At 52.1% G+C, this 16,013-nt stretch overlaps 1 protein-coding gene across 7 annotated transcripts in view; it reads left to right on the top strand.

Annotated features, from left to right (window-relative positions):
* The window catches only part of AMPD3 (adenosine monophosphate deaminase 3), a 104,874-nt gene that overhangs the window by 69,783 nt on the left and 19,078 nt on the right, over positions 1–16,013 (top strand). For all 7 annotated transcript variants that reach the window (XM_085012074.1, XM_013994571.3, XM_013994570.3 and 4 more), the window contains exons 3-6: positions 6,959–7,163; positions 8,372–8,534; positions 11,930–12,149; positions 14,085–14,214. In XM_085012074.1, the coding sequence (XP_084868200.1) occupies positions 6,959–7,163; positions 8,372–8,534; positions 11,930–12,149; positions 14,085–14,214 (718 nt within the window). The remainder of the gene's footprint in view (positions 1–6,958; positions 7,164–8,371; positions 8,535–11,929; positions 12,150–14,084; positions 14,215–16,013) is intronic.

The raw sequence follows: 16,013 nt of genomic DNA, 5'->3' as shown, positions 1-16,013 counted from the left end.
AGCAGTGAGGGAGGAAACAGAGTAATTAGGAAAAGCAGTCACAAGAATTCAAAGCACAACAGTCTCAGGACAAAAACGCCTCTAAAGATGATGACTGAATAATGCAATGATGACCCTGAGTCACAGAGCAAAGTTTAACTTATGTTCTGATTCAGATACAGGAATTATACATTTCCTTTTTCTTTCTTTCTTTTTTTCTTTTTGCTTTTTCAGGCCACACTCATGGCATATGGAGGTTCCCAGGCTGGGGGTCAAATTGGAGCTACAGCTGCTGGCCTACGCCACAGCAACTCGGGATCTGAGCCGCGTCTGAGACCTACACCACAGCTCGCGGCAATGCCAGATCCATAACCCACTGAGTGAGGCCAGGGATCGAACCCACATCCTCATGGATCCTAGTCTGGTTCATTAACCTCCGAGCCACAAAAGGAATTCCTGAATTTCATTTTTAAAAGCCGCACTGAAGTTGCTTTTTTTTTTTTTTGATTAGGGTATAAAGGGGAAAGATTTTATCTGAAAAATTTAGCTGTCTAGAACAGCTACTTCCCTGTAAAACAGATAAACAGATGTTTATTATGAATTGAGCATAGCACAGCTAAATCATTTTGTTTTGGGAAACTTCTTAAACTGAGGGTAGGTCCCTTTTTAAATTCGGGGCCATTGACAAAAGCTTCATATGAAACAGTTTAATTCATAGGCTTGTAAAATTAAGAATAGAGTTTGACTTAATTTACCAGGTAGTAGAGATGGTACTTCATCTTGCTCTCAGGAAGAAGGGCACCTGGGAGGGACTGGGGAAAGGGAGGAAGGGAAGAGGGGTCAGTGGAGACCTGCACTTGGTCAGGGATCGGGGCAGGGCAGTGACAGGTGACGGCAGGTGGCAGGTGACGGTGGGTTATCAGAGGGGAGAAGTAACTGAGGTTGTCTTTATACCAGATGGGCTTCAAGTGTGCAAATCAAAGCTGCACCCACGTGGTCAGGCCGCTGGTCCCTGGCTGTGCACTCAGTAGGGCTCTGGGCCACTGCACACCCCTCTTGTAGCACCTACCAGGCAACACCCATCATAGGCAGCGGTTTCTACCTTCTCCTTTTCGGATAGGCTGTGACCAATGGTCTCAGTCAGAGCAGGTGCCAGCCCTTCAGCCGCTCCCTCCATAGACCAGGGTCCTTACTTCCCTGTGAATCAGGGCAGTGACAGTGGGGACAGTGGACATGAAGAATGCCAGCCTCACTAATGACATCAGATTCAAATTGTTTTTTTGCTTTTTTTTTTTTTTTTGCTTTTTTAGGGCTGCACCCATGGCATGTGGAGGTTCCCAGGCTAGGGGTTGAATTGGAGCTGTGGCTGCCGGCCTACACCACAGCCACAGCAACGCCAGATCCGAGCTGCATCTGCAACCTACACCACAGCTCATAGCAACACCAGATCTTTAACCCACTGAGCAACGCCAGGGATCAAACCTTCATCCTCAGGGATCCTAGTCAGATTTGTTTCTGCTATGCCATGACAGGAACTCCAGATTCAAATTGTTAATGAACCCTCATGCCGGTTTGTGACCCCTGCCTTGAATCTTTAGAATGGTAGCTCTTACCTGGAGGGTAGGCGCTGCCAGAATGGTCTGAGTGTGTGCGTGGGAGGGATTCAAACAAGTTGTCCCATTCCGGAATGTTCCCTTCCCCCTCTGAGAAGGAGGCAGGGAGTCTTTCCTGACCCCCTCTGCTCCACGGTTCCCACCCCCAGACTGGATTAGGTGTCTCCTCTGGGATCCCAAATTAGCCAGGCATCTCGTCATACCAGCCATGCTGTATGATGATGGTCTATTGAAATGTTTGGCCACTGACACCAGCACATCTCAGCCTCTGGAGTCAGCGGAATACTTTACAGCTCTGCCCTCCGGGAGCTGGCACATGGTTATTTATCAAATAAAGTGGAGTTCGTTGTGATCTCCTGGCTGTGCATAGTTGAGAGCCTTTAGTAAAAGGGCAGTGGGCAGCAGGCCCCTTGGAGGAAGCTCCTCTTTGGGAGGAAGGGCCTATTTTTTTTTTTTTAAAGGTCTTTTTAGGGCCACACTTGTGGCATATGGAAGTTCCCAGGCTAGGGGTCCAATCAGAGCTACAGCCATAGCAACGCCAGATCCAGGCAGTATCTGCAGCCTATGCCACAGCTCACGGCAATGCTGGATCCTTAACCCACTGAGTGAGGCCATGGTTCCTAGGTGGGTTCGTTTCCGCTGAGCCACAACAGGAACTCTGGCCCCAGGGTTCTTGACTAAGGTGTCTAGGAGCTGAGAAGGGCTGGGGAGAGGGGTGGGGTATGGGTGGGGACACAGAATGGCAGACAAGGGTGCCATAGCACGAGTGGGGACAGCAGACAGGTGCTGAGAGATGCCATAATCACAGCCCAAAGGAGCAGGGCATGTCCTTGGGTTGAGGGCCTGGTTGGGCAGGAAGGTTCTTGTGGCCCAGGAGGGAGGGTAAAGCTGTTCTCTGGCCCTTTGGGCCCCTGGGCTTGGCCTGGAGCTGGTGCTTGCATGGCCCAGGTCTTTGGCAGAAGTGAGTTTCTGCCAGATGGACATGTGGGTAGGGGAAGGAAGGGGCGGGCCAGCTGTGGCAGAGCGAGCTGGCTTACTCTGTGTCCCAAGAGCTAACATGGGGTGCAACAGGTGGAACTGTGGACAGACAGATCTTGGCTCATCACAAGGAAGTGCTTTCTAACAGTGGCAACAGCTCATGTTTTGTTCACCTTGTATTTACGTGCTTAGCACTGGCCTGGCCCAGAGTAGGTGCTTGGTAAATGGTTTTTGAATAAATGATTGACAGTGGATGTTTTACTCAGAAATGGAGTGAGCTCACTGTCGCTTGAGGTATTCAAGCAAAGGCTGCCTTAGTGAGAGGATTGGGGCATGTGATCTGTAAAGCCCTTTCTAACCAGGACACTTCATGGTTCTATAATTCAGAAAAAAGCTTATGATAACTTCTTCATTCTCGTGACACACGTGGAGCTTCAGCAGCTTTGGGAGAGAAAGGACAGACGTGTGGACATACACACACATATCTGCAAATTCTTGGTCACTCAGTTGCCCCTTTGTGGCTGAGCCTCAGCAGTACCGAATGGATACTAGATATGGGTGGTTGACAGAACTTCTAAAATGTCCCCCAGGAAGTGTCTTTCCCTAATCTCCAGACCCTTTAATAGGATGAGACATCGATCCTGTGATTACGCTGTGGTGTGTGACTCTGTGGACCTGAAGATGGGGAGGTTATGAATGGGCCTGATCTGATCTCTCGCACCCTTAGTGCAAGAGAGCTTTCTCAGCAGTAGTGAGGGAGGATTCCAAGCACCAGTGCCAGGCTTTGAAGACAGAGGGCGCTATGTGCAAGAAGCAGAGGCCTACTCTTGCCCAGTAGCCAGTGGGGAACCGGGGCCGGTCTAGGGCCATGTGGAACTGAATTCTGCTAAACACCTGCATGAGCTTGGATGTGGATGCTTCTCCAGGATCTTCTGTTAAGAGCCCAGTGTGGATAACCCCTTGATTTTGGCCTTTGATACCTGGGGCATAGAGTTCAGCCAGGCTCACTTGGATATCTCACCTCCTGAGCTGTGAGCCAGCAACTGGGGGCTTGAAGTCACCAGGCTTCTGGCAATGCGTAGCACAGCCGCAGAAGATAAGCACAGGGCTCTTTCCTGGGGCTCCATTCTTCTTTTCTTCTTCTTTCCTTCCTTCCTATCTCTCTCTCTCCTTCCCTCCCTCCCCCGCTTCCTTCCTTCCTCTCCCTCTGTCTCTCTCTGTCTCTCTTGCTTTGCTTTGCTTTTTAGGGCCACATGTGCGGCATATGGAAGTTCCCAGGCTAGGGGTTGCATCAGAGCTGCAGCTGCCCTCCTACACCACAGCCACAGCAACTCGGGATCCAAGCTGCACCTGCGACGACCACCACAGCTCATAGTAACGCAGGATCCTTAACCCACTGAGTGAGGCCTGGCATCGAACCCACATCCTCATGGATACTTGTTGGGTTTGTAACCTGCTGAGCCACAATGGGAACTCCCTCCATTTAGCTTTTTTAGTTTTCGTGGAGACAAGTTTGGTGGTTAATGCTGGTTTATTGCAAGCCCTTGCCCATGGTTGATGAGGAGTTGACCCATCTGTTGTCAAACCTGTCCATTGTCCCTGCAGAGTCAGAGCTCCCAGCCCATGGATGTCCACATGTGACCTTCTGGGGCTCACCTCAAGTCCAAGGCTGGAGCCATAATGGGTGTCTTTAAGAAGGTGAACTTGGGGACACAGCTGGTGGGTACTGGTGTCTTCTCTGTGGCAGAGGAGTATGGATGTTTCTTGGACAAGCCTGGTGGGCTCTTGGCTTAGGCAGCCTTCCAGCTTTCTGATCATGGTTGGGTTATTATTATTTGTCTTTTTAGGGCCACACTCCATGGCATATGGAGGTTCCCAGGCTAGGGGTCAAATCAGAGCTGCAGCTGCCAGCCTACACCACAGCCACAGCAATGTGGGATCTGAGCCATGTCTGTGACCTATACCACAGCTTGCGGCAATGCTGAATCCTTAACCCATTGAGCAGGGCCAGGGATTGAACCTGAGTCCTCATGGATCCTAGTTGGGCTCGTTACCACTGAGCCATGATGGGAACTTCCGAGTTATTATTATTATTTTTTAAAGCCTTTTTAACCTGTTGTTCACCTTAGATGTTACCTCGGTTCTTTCCTTATCAGGACTGGTCCTTAGGCAGCATTGGCTGAGGCTTGTGGGGGTTAAGTTGGCATGGAGATAAAGATAGTGACCTAGCAGGCATGTGAGTGACACAGGAGTCAGGGTCTCATGGGGCCTGTCAGAACATGAGACGGAGCCCAACGTAATGGCTTTTCTTCTAGGTGTGACCATCCCAAAGATGCCAAAGTGGGAACCTCATTACTCAACGTGGGCCTGCCTCTGAGGAATGATTGACAGGCATCAGTTGGCCTCTTTCTTGGGACAAGATGCTTGACTCAGCTCCATGTGATAGATGGAGGGCAAGCTGGGGAAAACCTGGGCTGGAGGTTCCTGAAGTTCAGCCTGGGTTTCCTGAATAACCTAGCATTTAAGGGCAGGGCAAAGACAGACTTCTGATAAAGGGGCTGCCTCCATTTTCCAGGTAGAAATAGCCTTGTCCCCAAAGAAGTGATAACACACGTGGGTGGATAGTGACCAGAGAGCCATGGCAAGCATTGGGTGTAGAGAGAGGTCAGGGAACTGTAGTTCCTGTAAATTGGCCATGGATCAGTGAGGAGAGACCTGGCCAAGAGCCAGGAGGAAGATAGCTGGTTTCGGGTGAGTCATGAGGTCCGTTTGGAGATAACAAATTTCTCCATACCCTGTAGATGTCACTGGTGCCTGGAGAAGAGGAGGGGTTTTTGTGGGCTTTGGGGGCAGGGAGTGGTCACAGTTGCTCTTGAATTCTTGGCTGGAGGCTCTGGTTGTACCGGGCTAGTTGGCCCACTGCTGGGCCCTCTGGTCAGCTGGTTTCTGGCATTGCTGGGGGTCTGGGTTCCCTCAGAGGCAGAAAAAGACATGGGAGAGGAAGTGCTGAGGTCCTCACCTCCCTCTTGCCTGACTTTCTTCCTGGGGATCCTAGGACTTGGGGTGGTGTCGTTTGAAACATTACTAATTAGTTAACAGGAAAATGAATGTTCCTAAGTCAGCATTGCAGATAAGCATGAGCTTGTGGCATTTGAAACCAACCTTGCACCTGCTTCCCCAGGAGTTTGTGAAATCAGCCTTTGGTGCCAAGGTGACAAGTTGAGAGGACTGGAATTGATGCTGATCAGTCCCTTTCCAATAACAGATCTGTGCCTGCCCAGAGCAGCCAGGAAGGCACATGTCAGGCTGCAGGAAGGAGCAGCCAGGGTGACAGGCTGCCAGGGAGGTGGGGTGCGAAGGGCTAGCTGCCACCTGGCCATGACTTTGTAGAATTTGTTTCCCATCCCTGGTCCCCTGAGTCCTTTATGAAAACAGGAGGTGGGACGGGTTGATGGCATGAGCTTTTCTGGCTCCAGTGCCCCCGTTTTCTAACTCTGTGAAATGCACGGTGATTATCTGAGACTCTGTGTACTGGGACTCAGGGTCTGGCTTTATCTGAAGACAGCATGCTGGTTGATTTGACATGGTCCTCACCTCGTCTGCCCTCAGAGTTAGACCCCCACAGATCAGTCTTCCCTCTGTCTCCTGAGACATTTGCCTACTCCGATGCTCCACGCACCCTGCAAACACAGCCCACAGCAGTTCTTAGTGACCACAGGGTGCCTAGAGTATTGCATTCAGGGAGAGGAAGGCATGAATAATTAGAAACTTTTTTGGGGGTGGTGGTTGTACCCTTGGCATATGGAGGTTCCCGGGCTAGGGGTCAAATTGGAGCTGCAGCCTCCAGCCTATGCCACAGCCACAGCAGCACCACATCCAAGCTTTGGTCTGTGGCCTACACCGAAGCTCATGGCAAAGCCAGATCCTAAACCCACTGAGCAAGGCCAGGGATCGAACCTATGTCCTCATGGATGCTAGTCAGAGTTGAGAATTTTTTTTTTTTTTTTTTTTTAAGGGCTGCTTCCATGGCCCTAAAAAAAGTTGCTGGGCTTGGGGTTGAATCAGAGCTGCAGCTGCCAGCCTACACCATAGCCATAGTCACACCAGATCTGAGTTGCGTCTATGACCTACATCGCAACTCATGGCCATGCTGGATCCTTAACCCACTGAGGGAGGCCAGGGATCAAACCCTTATCCTCATGGCTACTGGTCGGGGTCGTTACCTCTGAGCCACAACAGGAACTCCTAGAAACTTCTTAATAATGGGTCCAGCACTAGTGATTAATCAGAGTCAGATTGTCCTGCCATGTCCAGAACAAAGACTCTTTTATCACTCCCCTCAAATTAGCTGCTTCTATCTCTCACATTTCCTTGCTCTTGACTTTTAGAAAGAAAAGTTTTAAGATGATTCGGTCCCAGTCCCTGTCTCTGCAAATGCCGACGCAGCAAGATTGGAAGGGACCCCCAACAGCCAGTCCGGCCATGTCTCCTGCAACCCCTGTGCTCCCTGGAATCACTTCCCAGCCCGCGCCTGCACTGTATGCCATGCCCGAGTTCCAGCGGGTCACCATCAGCGGAGATTACTGTGCTGGGGTAAGGCGACTCCCGCTCTCTGAGGGCTCTGTGCTCCAGCTGGTACCTCCCTCTGCTGCATCGCTCATCCCCTCTTATAAACAACTGTCTGTGTAGCTGCTTGTCTCCCTGAGCATGTTCAGGTTTCTGCCACACGCGCTTTGCCCAGCAGACCAAGATTGATGAACTCCCTGGAAGGGGGTAATTTATCTCATTCATTTCTGAGACGAGGCCGCTCTGGGAAAACAGAGCATCCTTGGACTTTGGAAATCAATCAGATCAGAGTCTGAAGTTTGACTTTGTCACTTCCTGTGATTTATTCTCTCTGGGTCTCCGTTCGCCCAGGTGCGAAAGAGCTTGCAGTGAGGACCAAATGAAATCTATGGCCAGGGTCTGTCCCATAACACATAAGCGCTTGTGGACGGGGTGAATTGGGGCGATTGCCAGTGGAGTCAGAAGCCTGGGGTTGGCAAAGCGGCAGACTGAGCACACAGAAGTTTTGGTCTTTCCTTCTGAAGGACCCAGGTATTTTCTTAGCTGAAAATGATGATGCTCACCCTCATCAGGTCCAGGCTTTGCCACTTCATTTGCTGGGTGCAGTAGCAGCTGCCTTGAGGTTCAGTCTGCAGCACTGAGGCTGGCCCGGGGTGTGCAGGCGGGAACACCTACCTCCGTTTCATCGGCCCAACTCTCCTCCTTTGTTGGGGTCCCCCAAACCACCTCTGGGTTCCATGATTTGCCAAGAGGACTCCTAGGACTCGGCACATGGCTATACTCATGACTAGGATCTGTTGCTGTGCAAGGATGCAGAGCCAGGGCAGCCAAGGGAAGAAGTGGGTGAGAGTCTGGAGGAGGCTAATGTCAAGCTTTTCCCAGGAATCCCTTCCAGTGGAGTGGCCAGAGCAAAATCAGTTCCCTCTGCATTAAAGTGTGACAGCATGTGTGAAACTCGTCTACCATGAAAGCTCATAGAGACCCAGCGCCTGAGGTTTTACTGGGGCTGGCTGCACATCTGCAGAGCACACCCCTGCATTCCAGGTTCCTAAAAGGAATTGGGTGTCCAGCATCCACTGTACAGACCACTTAAGCACAGGGAACCACTGTGCCCACTGTGGTGGGAATGCCTGCCCCCCAAGCCCAAGTTCCGAGCTGCCAGCCAAGGGCCGACCTTGTGGTAGATCTTGGTAGGATGGTGGTCTCAGGCCTGCTGTGGGAACCCTTTTCTGCAGATCACTGTGGAGGACTATGAGCAGGCTGCCAAGAGCCTGGCCAAGGCTCTGATGATCCGGGAGAAGTATGCCCGGCTTGCCTACCACCGCTTTCCACGGACCACAGCCCAGTACCTGAGTCATCGGCAAGCAGACGCTGCACCTCCGGAAGAGGGGCTCCCAGGTACGGTGCTGTGGCTGCAGGTGGGATTCCAAGTGGTGCACGGCATGGGAGTTGGTCAGGACTTTTCCCTGGTTGGATATGTTTCCCCCTGATGGTGTTTTAAGGGCAGAGCCCTGGTATTGGCTTCTCCTACACTGATTTTTTTTTTTTTTCTTTTTAGGGCTGCACCTGAGGCATATGGAGGTTCCCAGGCTAGGGGTCCAGTCGGAACTACAGCTGCAAGCCTACACCACAGCCACAGCAACACGGCATCCAAGCTGTGTCTGGGACCTACATCACAGCTCACGGCAATGCCGGATCCTCAACCCACTGAGCAAGGCTGGGGATTGAACCCTCAACCTCATGGTTCCTAGTCAGATTCCTTTCCACTGCACCATGACAGGAACTCCCTACACTGATTTTTTTATTTTGCTGGCTCCCCCCAGGATGGATTCTGGGTGCATTGTGTGTCTTGCCCTGCGTTGAGCTGAGCTGTAGCATTTAAGAGACAGAGAAGTGAAAGACAGTCCCTGATCTTGGGAATCCTCTAGGGAGACAGGCAGGCTCCTGCTGGATTTTAAACACATGTAGTAAATGCCACGCTGCTGGTGGGGTGGGTGGAGTGGGGGTTAGAGGAGAGAAGAAGTTCCAGGGCAGGGGAGTCTGGAGTCAAACACACCTGCCTGCTGATGTAAGCTCCACACTTTCTTGGGCAAAGAAGGTATTTCTCCAGACTTCAGTTAGCTCGCTCCTTCCTTCCTTCCTTCCCTCCTTCCCTCCTTCCTTCCCTCCTTCCTTCCTTCCTTCCTTCCTTCCTTCCTTCCTTCCTTCCTCTCTCTCTTTCTCTCTTTCTCTCTTTCGTTCGTTTTTTAGGCCCGCACCCTTGGCATATGGAGGTTCCCAGGCTAGGGGTCAAATCCAAGCTGTAGCTGCCAGCCTATGCCAGAGCCACAGCAACGCGGGATGCGAGCCGAGTCTGCGACCTACACCACAGCTCACAGCAACACCAGATCCTTAACCCACTGAGTGAGGCCAGGGATCGAACCTGCAACCTCCTGGTTCCTAGTCGGATTCATTTCCACTGTGCCATGATGGGAACTCCCAGACCTCAGTTTCTTGATCTGTAAAATGGGAATACTAATAATATGTATCCCTTGGGCCTGTTGGGAGGATGAGATGAGAGAATGTCTGTGAAGTAGTGAGTGTGGTCCTGGCATCTAGTGTTTGATAAATGGTAGCTATGTTGATGCCGTGGAGTTTGGGGAAGGAGGGTTTGGAGAAGGCAGGAAGGCTTCTGGTGGAGTCTGTTTGGCTGGTGATGGACCCAGGAGCAGCAGAGGCTGTAATAGGAATGAAGAGAACAGGAAACATTGATCTTGAAAGTTGGTGGTTGAGGGGATCAAATGAGGGCCCTGTGGTCTGTGCCAGCTCCCAGGACCCTGGCGGCCCCCCTGGGTGTGCAGTTGGTGCTAAGATGCTCCTGTCTCTGACTGCCTTGAAGCTCTGGACCTGGACTTTGGGTATCTCTTACCTGCTAGGGCCCTGGGTAAATTGCAGCCTCCTGGGACCATTTCCTAGACTATCTGAGGACAGTTGGTCCCATCAGCCCCACTGTTGGCAAGAGCAGGCAGGAATGACCATCAAAGGTGTGCTTTATTTTATTTTATTTTATTTTTTGTCTTTTTAAGGCCGCATCCACAGCATATGGAGGTTCCCAGTCTAGGCATCTAATTGGAGCTGTAGCTGCCGGCTTACGCCAGAGCCACAGCAATGCCAAATCTGAGCTGCATCTGCAACCCACACCACAGGTCACAGCAACCCAGGATCCTCAACCCACTGAGCCAGGCCAGCGATCGAACCCGCAACCTCTTGGTTCCTAGTTGGACTCGTTTACCACTGTGCCACAACGGGAACTCCAAAAGTGTGCTTTACACAAACCAGAGTACCCAGTGATCCTGGGCGTGAATGTGCTGAGATGAAGGTCGTGATTTCCCCCAAGTGCTGGCACATGTCAGGGACTCTCTGCAGCCATGCCTGATGGGGTAATGTCAGTTCCCAGCTGTCTGTTGCCTCATCCCCTGTGACTCTCACATCTGTTCCAGGAATACTGACGGGGGATGCTCAGGCCGTCACCCCACCTTCGTTCCTTCCTTTGATGAAGATTCCAGGGTTTCCTGCTGCCTAGGCTGGACCCTAGTGGGGCTGGCAGATGTGCAGAGCTGAAGCCCCTGGTTCCACTGCAGTTTAGCGTAGCCTGGTCCTTGGCCAGAACAGAGCTTATCGAGAGTCAGGAAAACCCACTCAGAGAGTAATGCGATAATGCCTAGGATGTATTACTGTTTACAGAGCATTTTTCTTTACCTGCTACTGCAGCCTTCACAGCAGCCCATTAAAGCAGTGGTGTCAAGCTCAGCTGAGTAGACAGGAGCAGGAGACAAAGTGGTTTGCTCCAAGTCTTGTGGCTGGGAAATAGCCAGGAGGCCTTTTCTGCCTCCTGTGGGCTAAGTGCTCACAACCTGGGGACAGACAGCTCTGTCATTGAGGGAGACAAGCTCCCTATTCTGTGATTATTGGGAGGGGGGAGGTGGCTTATGCATCTAGGCCCTTGGCCACCCTGGACTCAGGAAGATATAGAAGCTCAGGGGCAGTTATTCCCACTGGGCAGTCCCAGGTCCTCTCTGTACTCTACTTAGGAGAAAACACAGCCACCCTTTTTAATAAGCCTGTGTCCTGGAAGTACCCAGGAGGCTGAGGCTTATTTTAGTTAAATTAAAAAACTGTCTTGTTGTTTCCGCTATGGCATAGCAGGTTAGGGATCTGGTGGTGTCTCCATTGCTGTGCAGGTTCAATCCTTGGCCCGGCCCTGTGGCTCAGATTCAGTCCCTGGCCTGGGAACTTTCACATGCTGTGGGTGCAGAAAAAAAAAAAAAAAAAAAAGTCTTGAAGTGCCAGCCTTGTGCTAGGAACTGTTCTAGGAAATGGGGATACCAATGAACAATATACTACCCAAGATAAAGAAGAGAATTTGGGAGTTCCCTTGGTGGCTCAGTGGTTAACAAACCCGGCTAGGATTCACGAGGATTCGGGTTTGATCTATGGCCTCGCTCAGTGAGTTAAGGATCTGGCGTTGCCAATGAGCTGTGGTGTAGGTCGGCAGCTATAGCTTCGATTCCACCCCTAGCCTGGGAACTTCCATAGGCTGTGGGTGCAGCTCTAAAAAGCAAAAGAAGTTATTTTACATAGTGGTAAGTGCTAAGCAGACAAAATAAGGCAGGGAAGGGAATATGAGATGTCAGGGCAGGTGGGGTGGTTGGGTTTTAGACCAGAGGGACCAGGACAGGTCTCACCAGAAACACGACTTTTGAGCTCCTGAGGTCAAGCAAGACACTTGGCCCTCACTCAGTGCTGTTTTGCAGACTTCCACCCACCCCCACTGCCCCAGGAAGACCCTTACTGCCTGGATGATGCTCCCCCGAACCTGGGCTACCTGGTCCGCATGCAGGGGGGCATCCTCTTTGTGTACGATAACAAGAAGATGCTGGAGCGCCAGGAGCCCCACAGCCTGCCCTACCCCGACCTGGAGACCTACACAGTGGACATGAGCCACATCCTGGCTCTCATCACTGATGGCCCCACGTAAGCCAGCTTTCCCCTGAGTCCACATCTCTTTTTAGGGGTGCTATTCTGGGAAGGGACTGAGAACGGCCTTTCGCTCTGGGCTTTCCTTCAGCTGAACGATCCCAGAAAGAGAGGGGTGTCTCCTCTCCCCTGTGCATAGTGGGTTTCTGCATCAATTTTCCACCACGGGCTGGCTTATTCTTAGAGTTGGTATTACCTTCCCCCTTCTGCATGCACAGGTGTTAAGCTTCTGCTTGCCATTGGCCACCTGTGCACCTTAAATTGGTGTCACCAACCCCACCCCACCCGCCCAAGCTGCCTGCAGACTTGTGGAGAGTCACAGCCTAGAGTGTTACCGGAGGTGGTAGAGGAGCAATGAAGACCATTGCTTCTGGTGTTGCATTTTTCTGTGTTTCTGGAGGGGAGAGTTCAGGGAGCCTGGGAACTTTGAGCCATGACCCCATGATGCTCGTGGGCTTGGTTTGAACTAACCCGGCAGGGAGCTGCCTTCTTGAACTTGGGTAAGCACCTAAGCTAATTAGTGATGGAGGCTCTGCTGGTTGGGCCCCGAGCCTCCGAGAGGCTGTGCCATGAGTGCCCAGCCAGGACCGGAAGTCCTGGGGAGGGAGAGGTGCTTGGCATGGCTGAGGCACGTCTCTCTTGACCGTCTTTGGGGTTTTGTTGCGAATGGGGTCTCACCAGTTTCTAAGGGAAAAAGAGTAGGCCCAGGAGGTGGGTGGCCTGGGTCTTGGTCCTCGGGGATCAGAAGGCAGAGCCAAGACCTGGCAGAGAGAAGGACAGTTTTGGGAGCACATTGCCACCAATATGAGCAGCTTTTAGGGGAAGCCTTGGGGATGGGGACTATTCCAGGAGATGTATGAGCAGGGGATGTCCGGTCTAGGAGGCTGTCAGGGTGAGTGCTCCGGGGAAGAGACTGGGTGAGATGACCTTGGGAATGAATCCCTTCCAACTCAGCCTCTGCTACACTCTGCTCTGGGGCTCATCGTGGCAGACAGATGCTGGTGCTGGCCCAGGGTTGGCAGCTGCTCTTTATGAAAGTCTGAGTGACTGGATGCCAAGGGGGCTCTGTGTGTCTGGGGGCCCACAAGGGAGCAGGGTGGCCTGAATCGGGGCCGAAGGTTCTGTGCGGCTGTGGGCACAAGGCACGTGGCCAGGCACCTGGGCTGGGTATGGGCTGGCAGTTGGCCGAGGACAGCGAGTGCTTCCATCCCCTGTGGCCTTTGCCACTGGTGGGGACATCAGTCCTTGCAGAGATTTCTGTCCTGGTGACAAGCATTCCTATGTTCCTCAAATGCCCGTGATACACAACATCTTCCTCTCTGAAATTGCAGAGTTGAGAAGCGTGTTCAGGTCTCGGGGTGTGGGGAGGAGGGATGGCATCCGGTCACAGGGTGGGTTTCTGCAGTCAAGGTGGGCAAGGCACGCCTTAGGTTTTGACTTAGTCCCGATCTTTTGGGCGGAAGTGAAACTCCTTTCAAGGAATTAAAAGTGGCTGAGGATAGATGAAAGGGCTGAGGAAGGAAACTTTCATCGAGCCTCCGCTGTGCTCAGAGTTGGGCCCTTCACGCACAGAAGCCAGCTTAACCCTCGCTTCAGTCCTGGGTACTGTCACTTCCATACTTGTTCACGCAAGGCCAAAGCTTGAGATTAATTGCCTAAGCCCATAAAGCCAGAAGTTGCAGCTGTATGAGCTTGTAGAGGCAGCTCTCTACTGCCCCCTATCGACTCTCCACACATTTCCTAGAGCACCTGGCTGCACCCTTGGGCCGGGTCTGCAAAAACTGGTCCCTCCTCACCCCTCCCACTCTGGCTCTGTCCTCACCTTCCATCCGAGGGTGGGTCAGTCCCCACAGACACAGGACGTCTCCATACTGGAGCACTTGAGATGTGACTTCTCCTCAATGGTGGTTTCTCCCCCTTCCCAACCCGCAGGAAAACATACTGTCATCGGCGACTGAACTTTCTGGAATCCAAGTTCAGCCTTCACGAGATGTTAAATGAAATGTCTGAGTTCAAAGAGTTGAAGAGTAACCCCCACCGAGACTTCTATAATGTGAGAAAGGTGCGTTGGCTGGGCCAGTGCTCAGAGCCCCCCTCCCGGACCCCCCTGGTAACCCACTGGGGTGCCCTGTGCCAGTCTTGGGCTGGTCCCCCATGTGGCCTTTCGTGGCCAGAGGTGTGTGATGTGTACATGCAGGAGGAAGACTGGCCAGTTGCTTCCCCTGCATGGGGCCAGGCCTCAGATGGTGCTTGGTATGACTCTAGGTGGAAATTTTTGCCCATGTTGTATATGTTTTGGAATGTGTTCTCTTCCTGGAAAAATAGGGCATTGTCTATTAATTGATTATAAAAGTTGAGACCAGCCTACTTTTAAGGTAGAGAATATATTATTATTATTATTATTGGCTTTTTAGGGCTGCACCTGTGGCATATGAAAGTTCCCAGGTTAGGGGTCCAATGGGAGCTACAGCTGCCAGCCTACACCACAGCCACAGCAATGCCAGATCCAAGCCACGTCTTCGACCTACAGCACAGCTCACACAACGCCGGATCCTTAACCCACTGAGCAAGGCCAGGGATTGAACCCGCAACCTCATGGTTCCTAGTTGGATTTGTTTCCACTGTGCCACAACGGGAACTCCTGAGAATATATTAAATTTATCTTGGGTCCAAAAAAGCTATCAAGACCTCTTTGGACTTCAGAGTTTGTGGTTCTCCTTCCTCCTGGATATGCTGTATTTGAGGAAGAGCATCTGATGTGCTCCCCTCTCCGGCCCTCCCCTAGAGTGCTTGAGCCGCCTGGGCTCAGGTGCCTGCAGGGGCCTCAGCTGCGGCAGGTGCATAGGTTAAACGATCACCAGATTTTCCATTTTCTTCCATATAACTAATATACTGCAAGCCTGGGATCTGTGCCAAGCATGGGGCATTTCATGTTAAATAAGAGTCACTTCTGGTGCACGTCCAGTTCTCAGCCTGTTGTTATTGGTATGATGTCTTGCAGGAAGAGGTGGTAGGGTTTCTTGCAGGAAGAGGCTGGGAGTTGACTGAGCTGACTTAGAAGGAGTAGGGGAGTTCCTGTCAGGCTGCAGTGGAAATGAATCAGACTAGGAACCATGAGGTTGCAGGTTCGATCCCCGGCCTCGCTCAGTGGGTTAAGGATCTGGTGTCACCTGAGCTGTGGTATAGGTCGCAGACTCGAGGCTCGGATCTGGCATTGCTATGGCTCTGGCATAGGCCAGCAGCAACAGCACCGATTAGACTCCTAGCCTGGGAACCTCCATATGCCGTGGGAGTGGCCCTAGAAAAGGCAAAAAGACAAAAAAATAAATAAAAAGACAAAAAAAGTGGGGTCGGGGGGTGGGGGAATCGGGGAGTGATAGCTCGAGGGAGCAGCAGGTACAAATGGTGGGAGGGAACAAGCCCGAGACAGGAGAGACCTGAGGTCCTGGGCTCAAGGGGTAAGGGAGAAGGTAGCAGAGAGCAGTGGGGAGTGAGCCCTCAGATGCGTGTGAGGTTCTGGATCATGCAGGGGCCCTTGGTTATTGGAGGCAGGCAGGGCCATGGCAGTGTCCAAAGCTTACCGGGAAGGGTGGTGGTTTGGCTTTGCCTGGAGGAGGAAGGGCCAAACCCCAGCTGAGTCACCATGGGGCCTTATCACTGCATGGGGCTCTATTCTGGATGCCACTCCTTGAGGACTGCCCCTCCCTGGAGTCAGCTTTGTCAAAGTGGCCAGAGGAGGTTGCGTCTCCTCTGGGGAGCCCAGCTCAGGCCTCCCTGACCACCTGCCTGGGAGCACTCAGCCAAGCTACACAGAGGGCCTCCTCCAGGGAGGCCCCCAGATCACCTCTGCTGTTGTCATGG

Source organism: Sus scrofa, chromosome 2 (assembly GCF_054392235.1).
Source record: "Sus scrofa isolate SSC_HxYL_T2T_F1_AM1 chromosome 2, Sscrofa_HxYL_maternal_Yorkshire_Landrace_v2.0, whole genome shotgun sequence".
Taxonomy (NCBI): domain Eukaryota; kingdom Metazoa; phylum Chordata; class Mammalia; order Artiodactyla; family Suidae; genus Sus; species Sus scrofa.
Note: the sequence above shows the minus strand (reverse complement) of the source record. Positions and strands in the feature narration are given on the sequence as shown.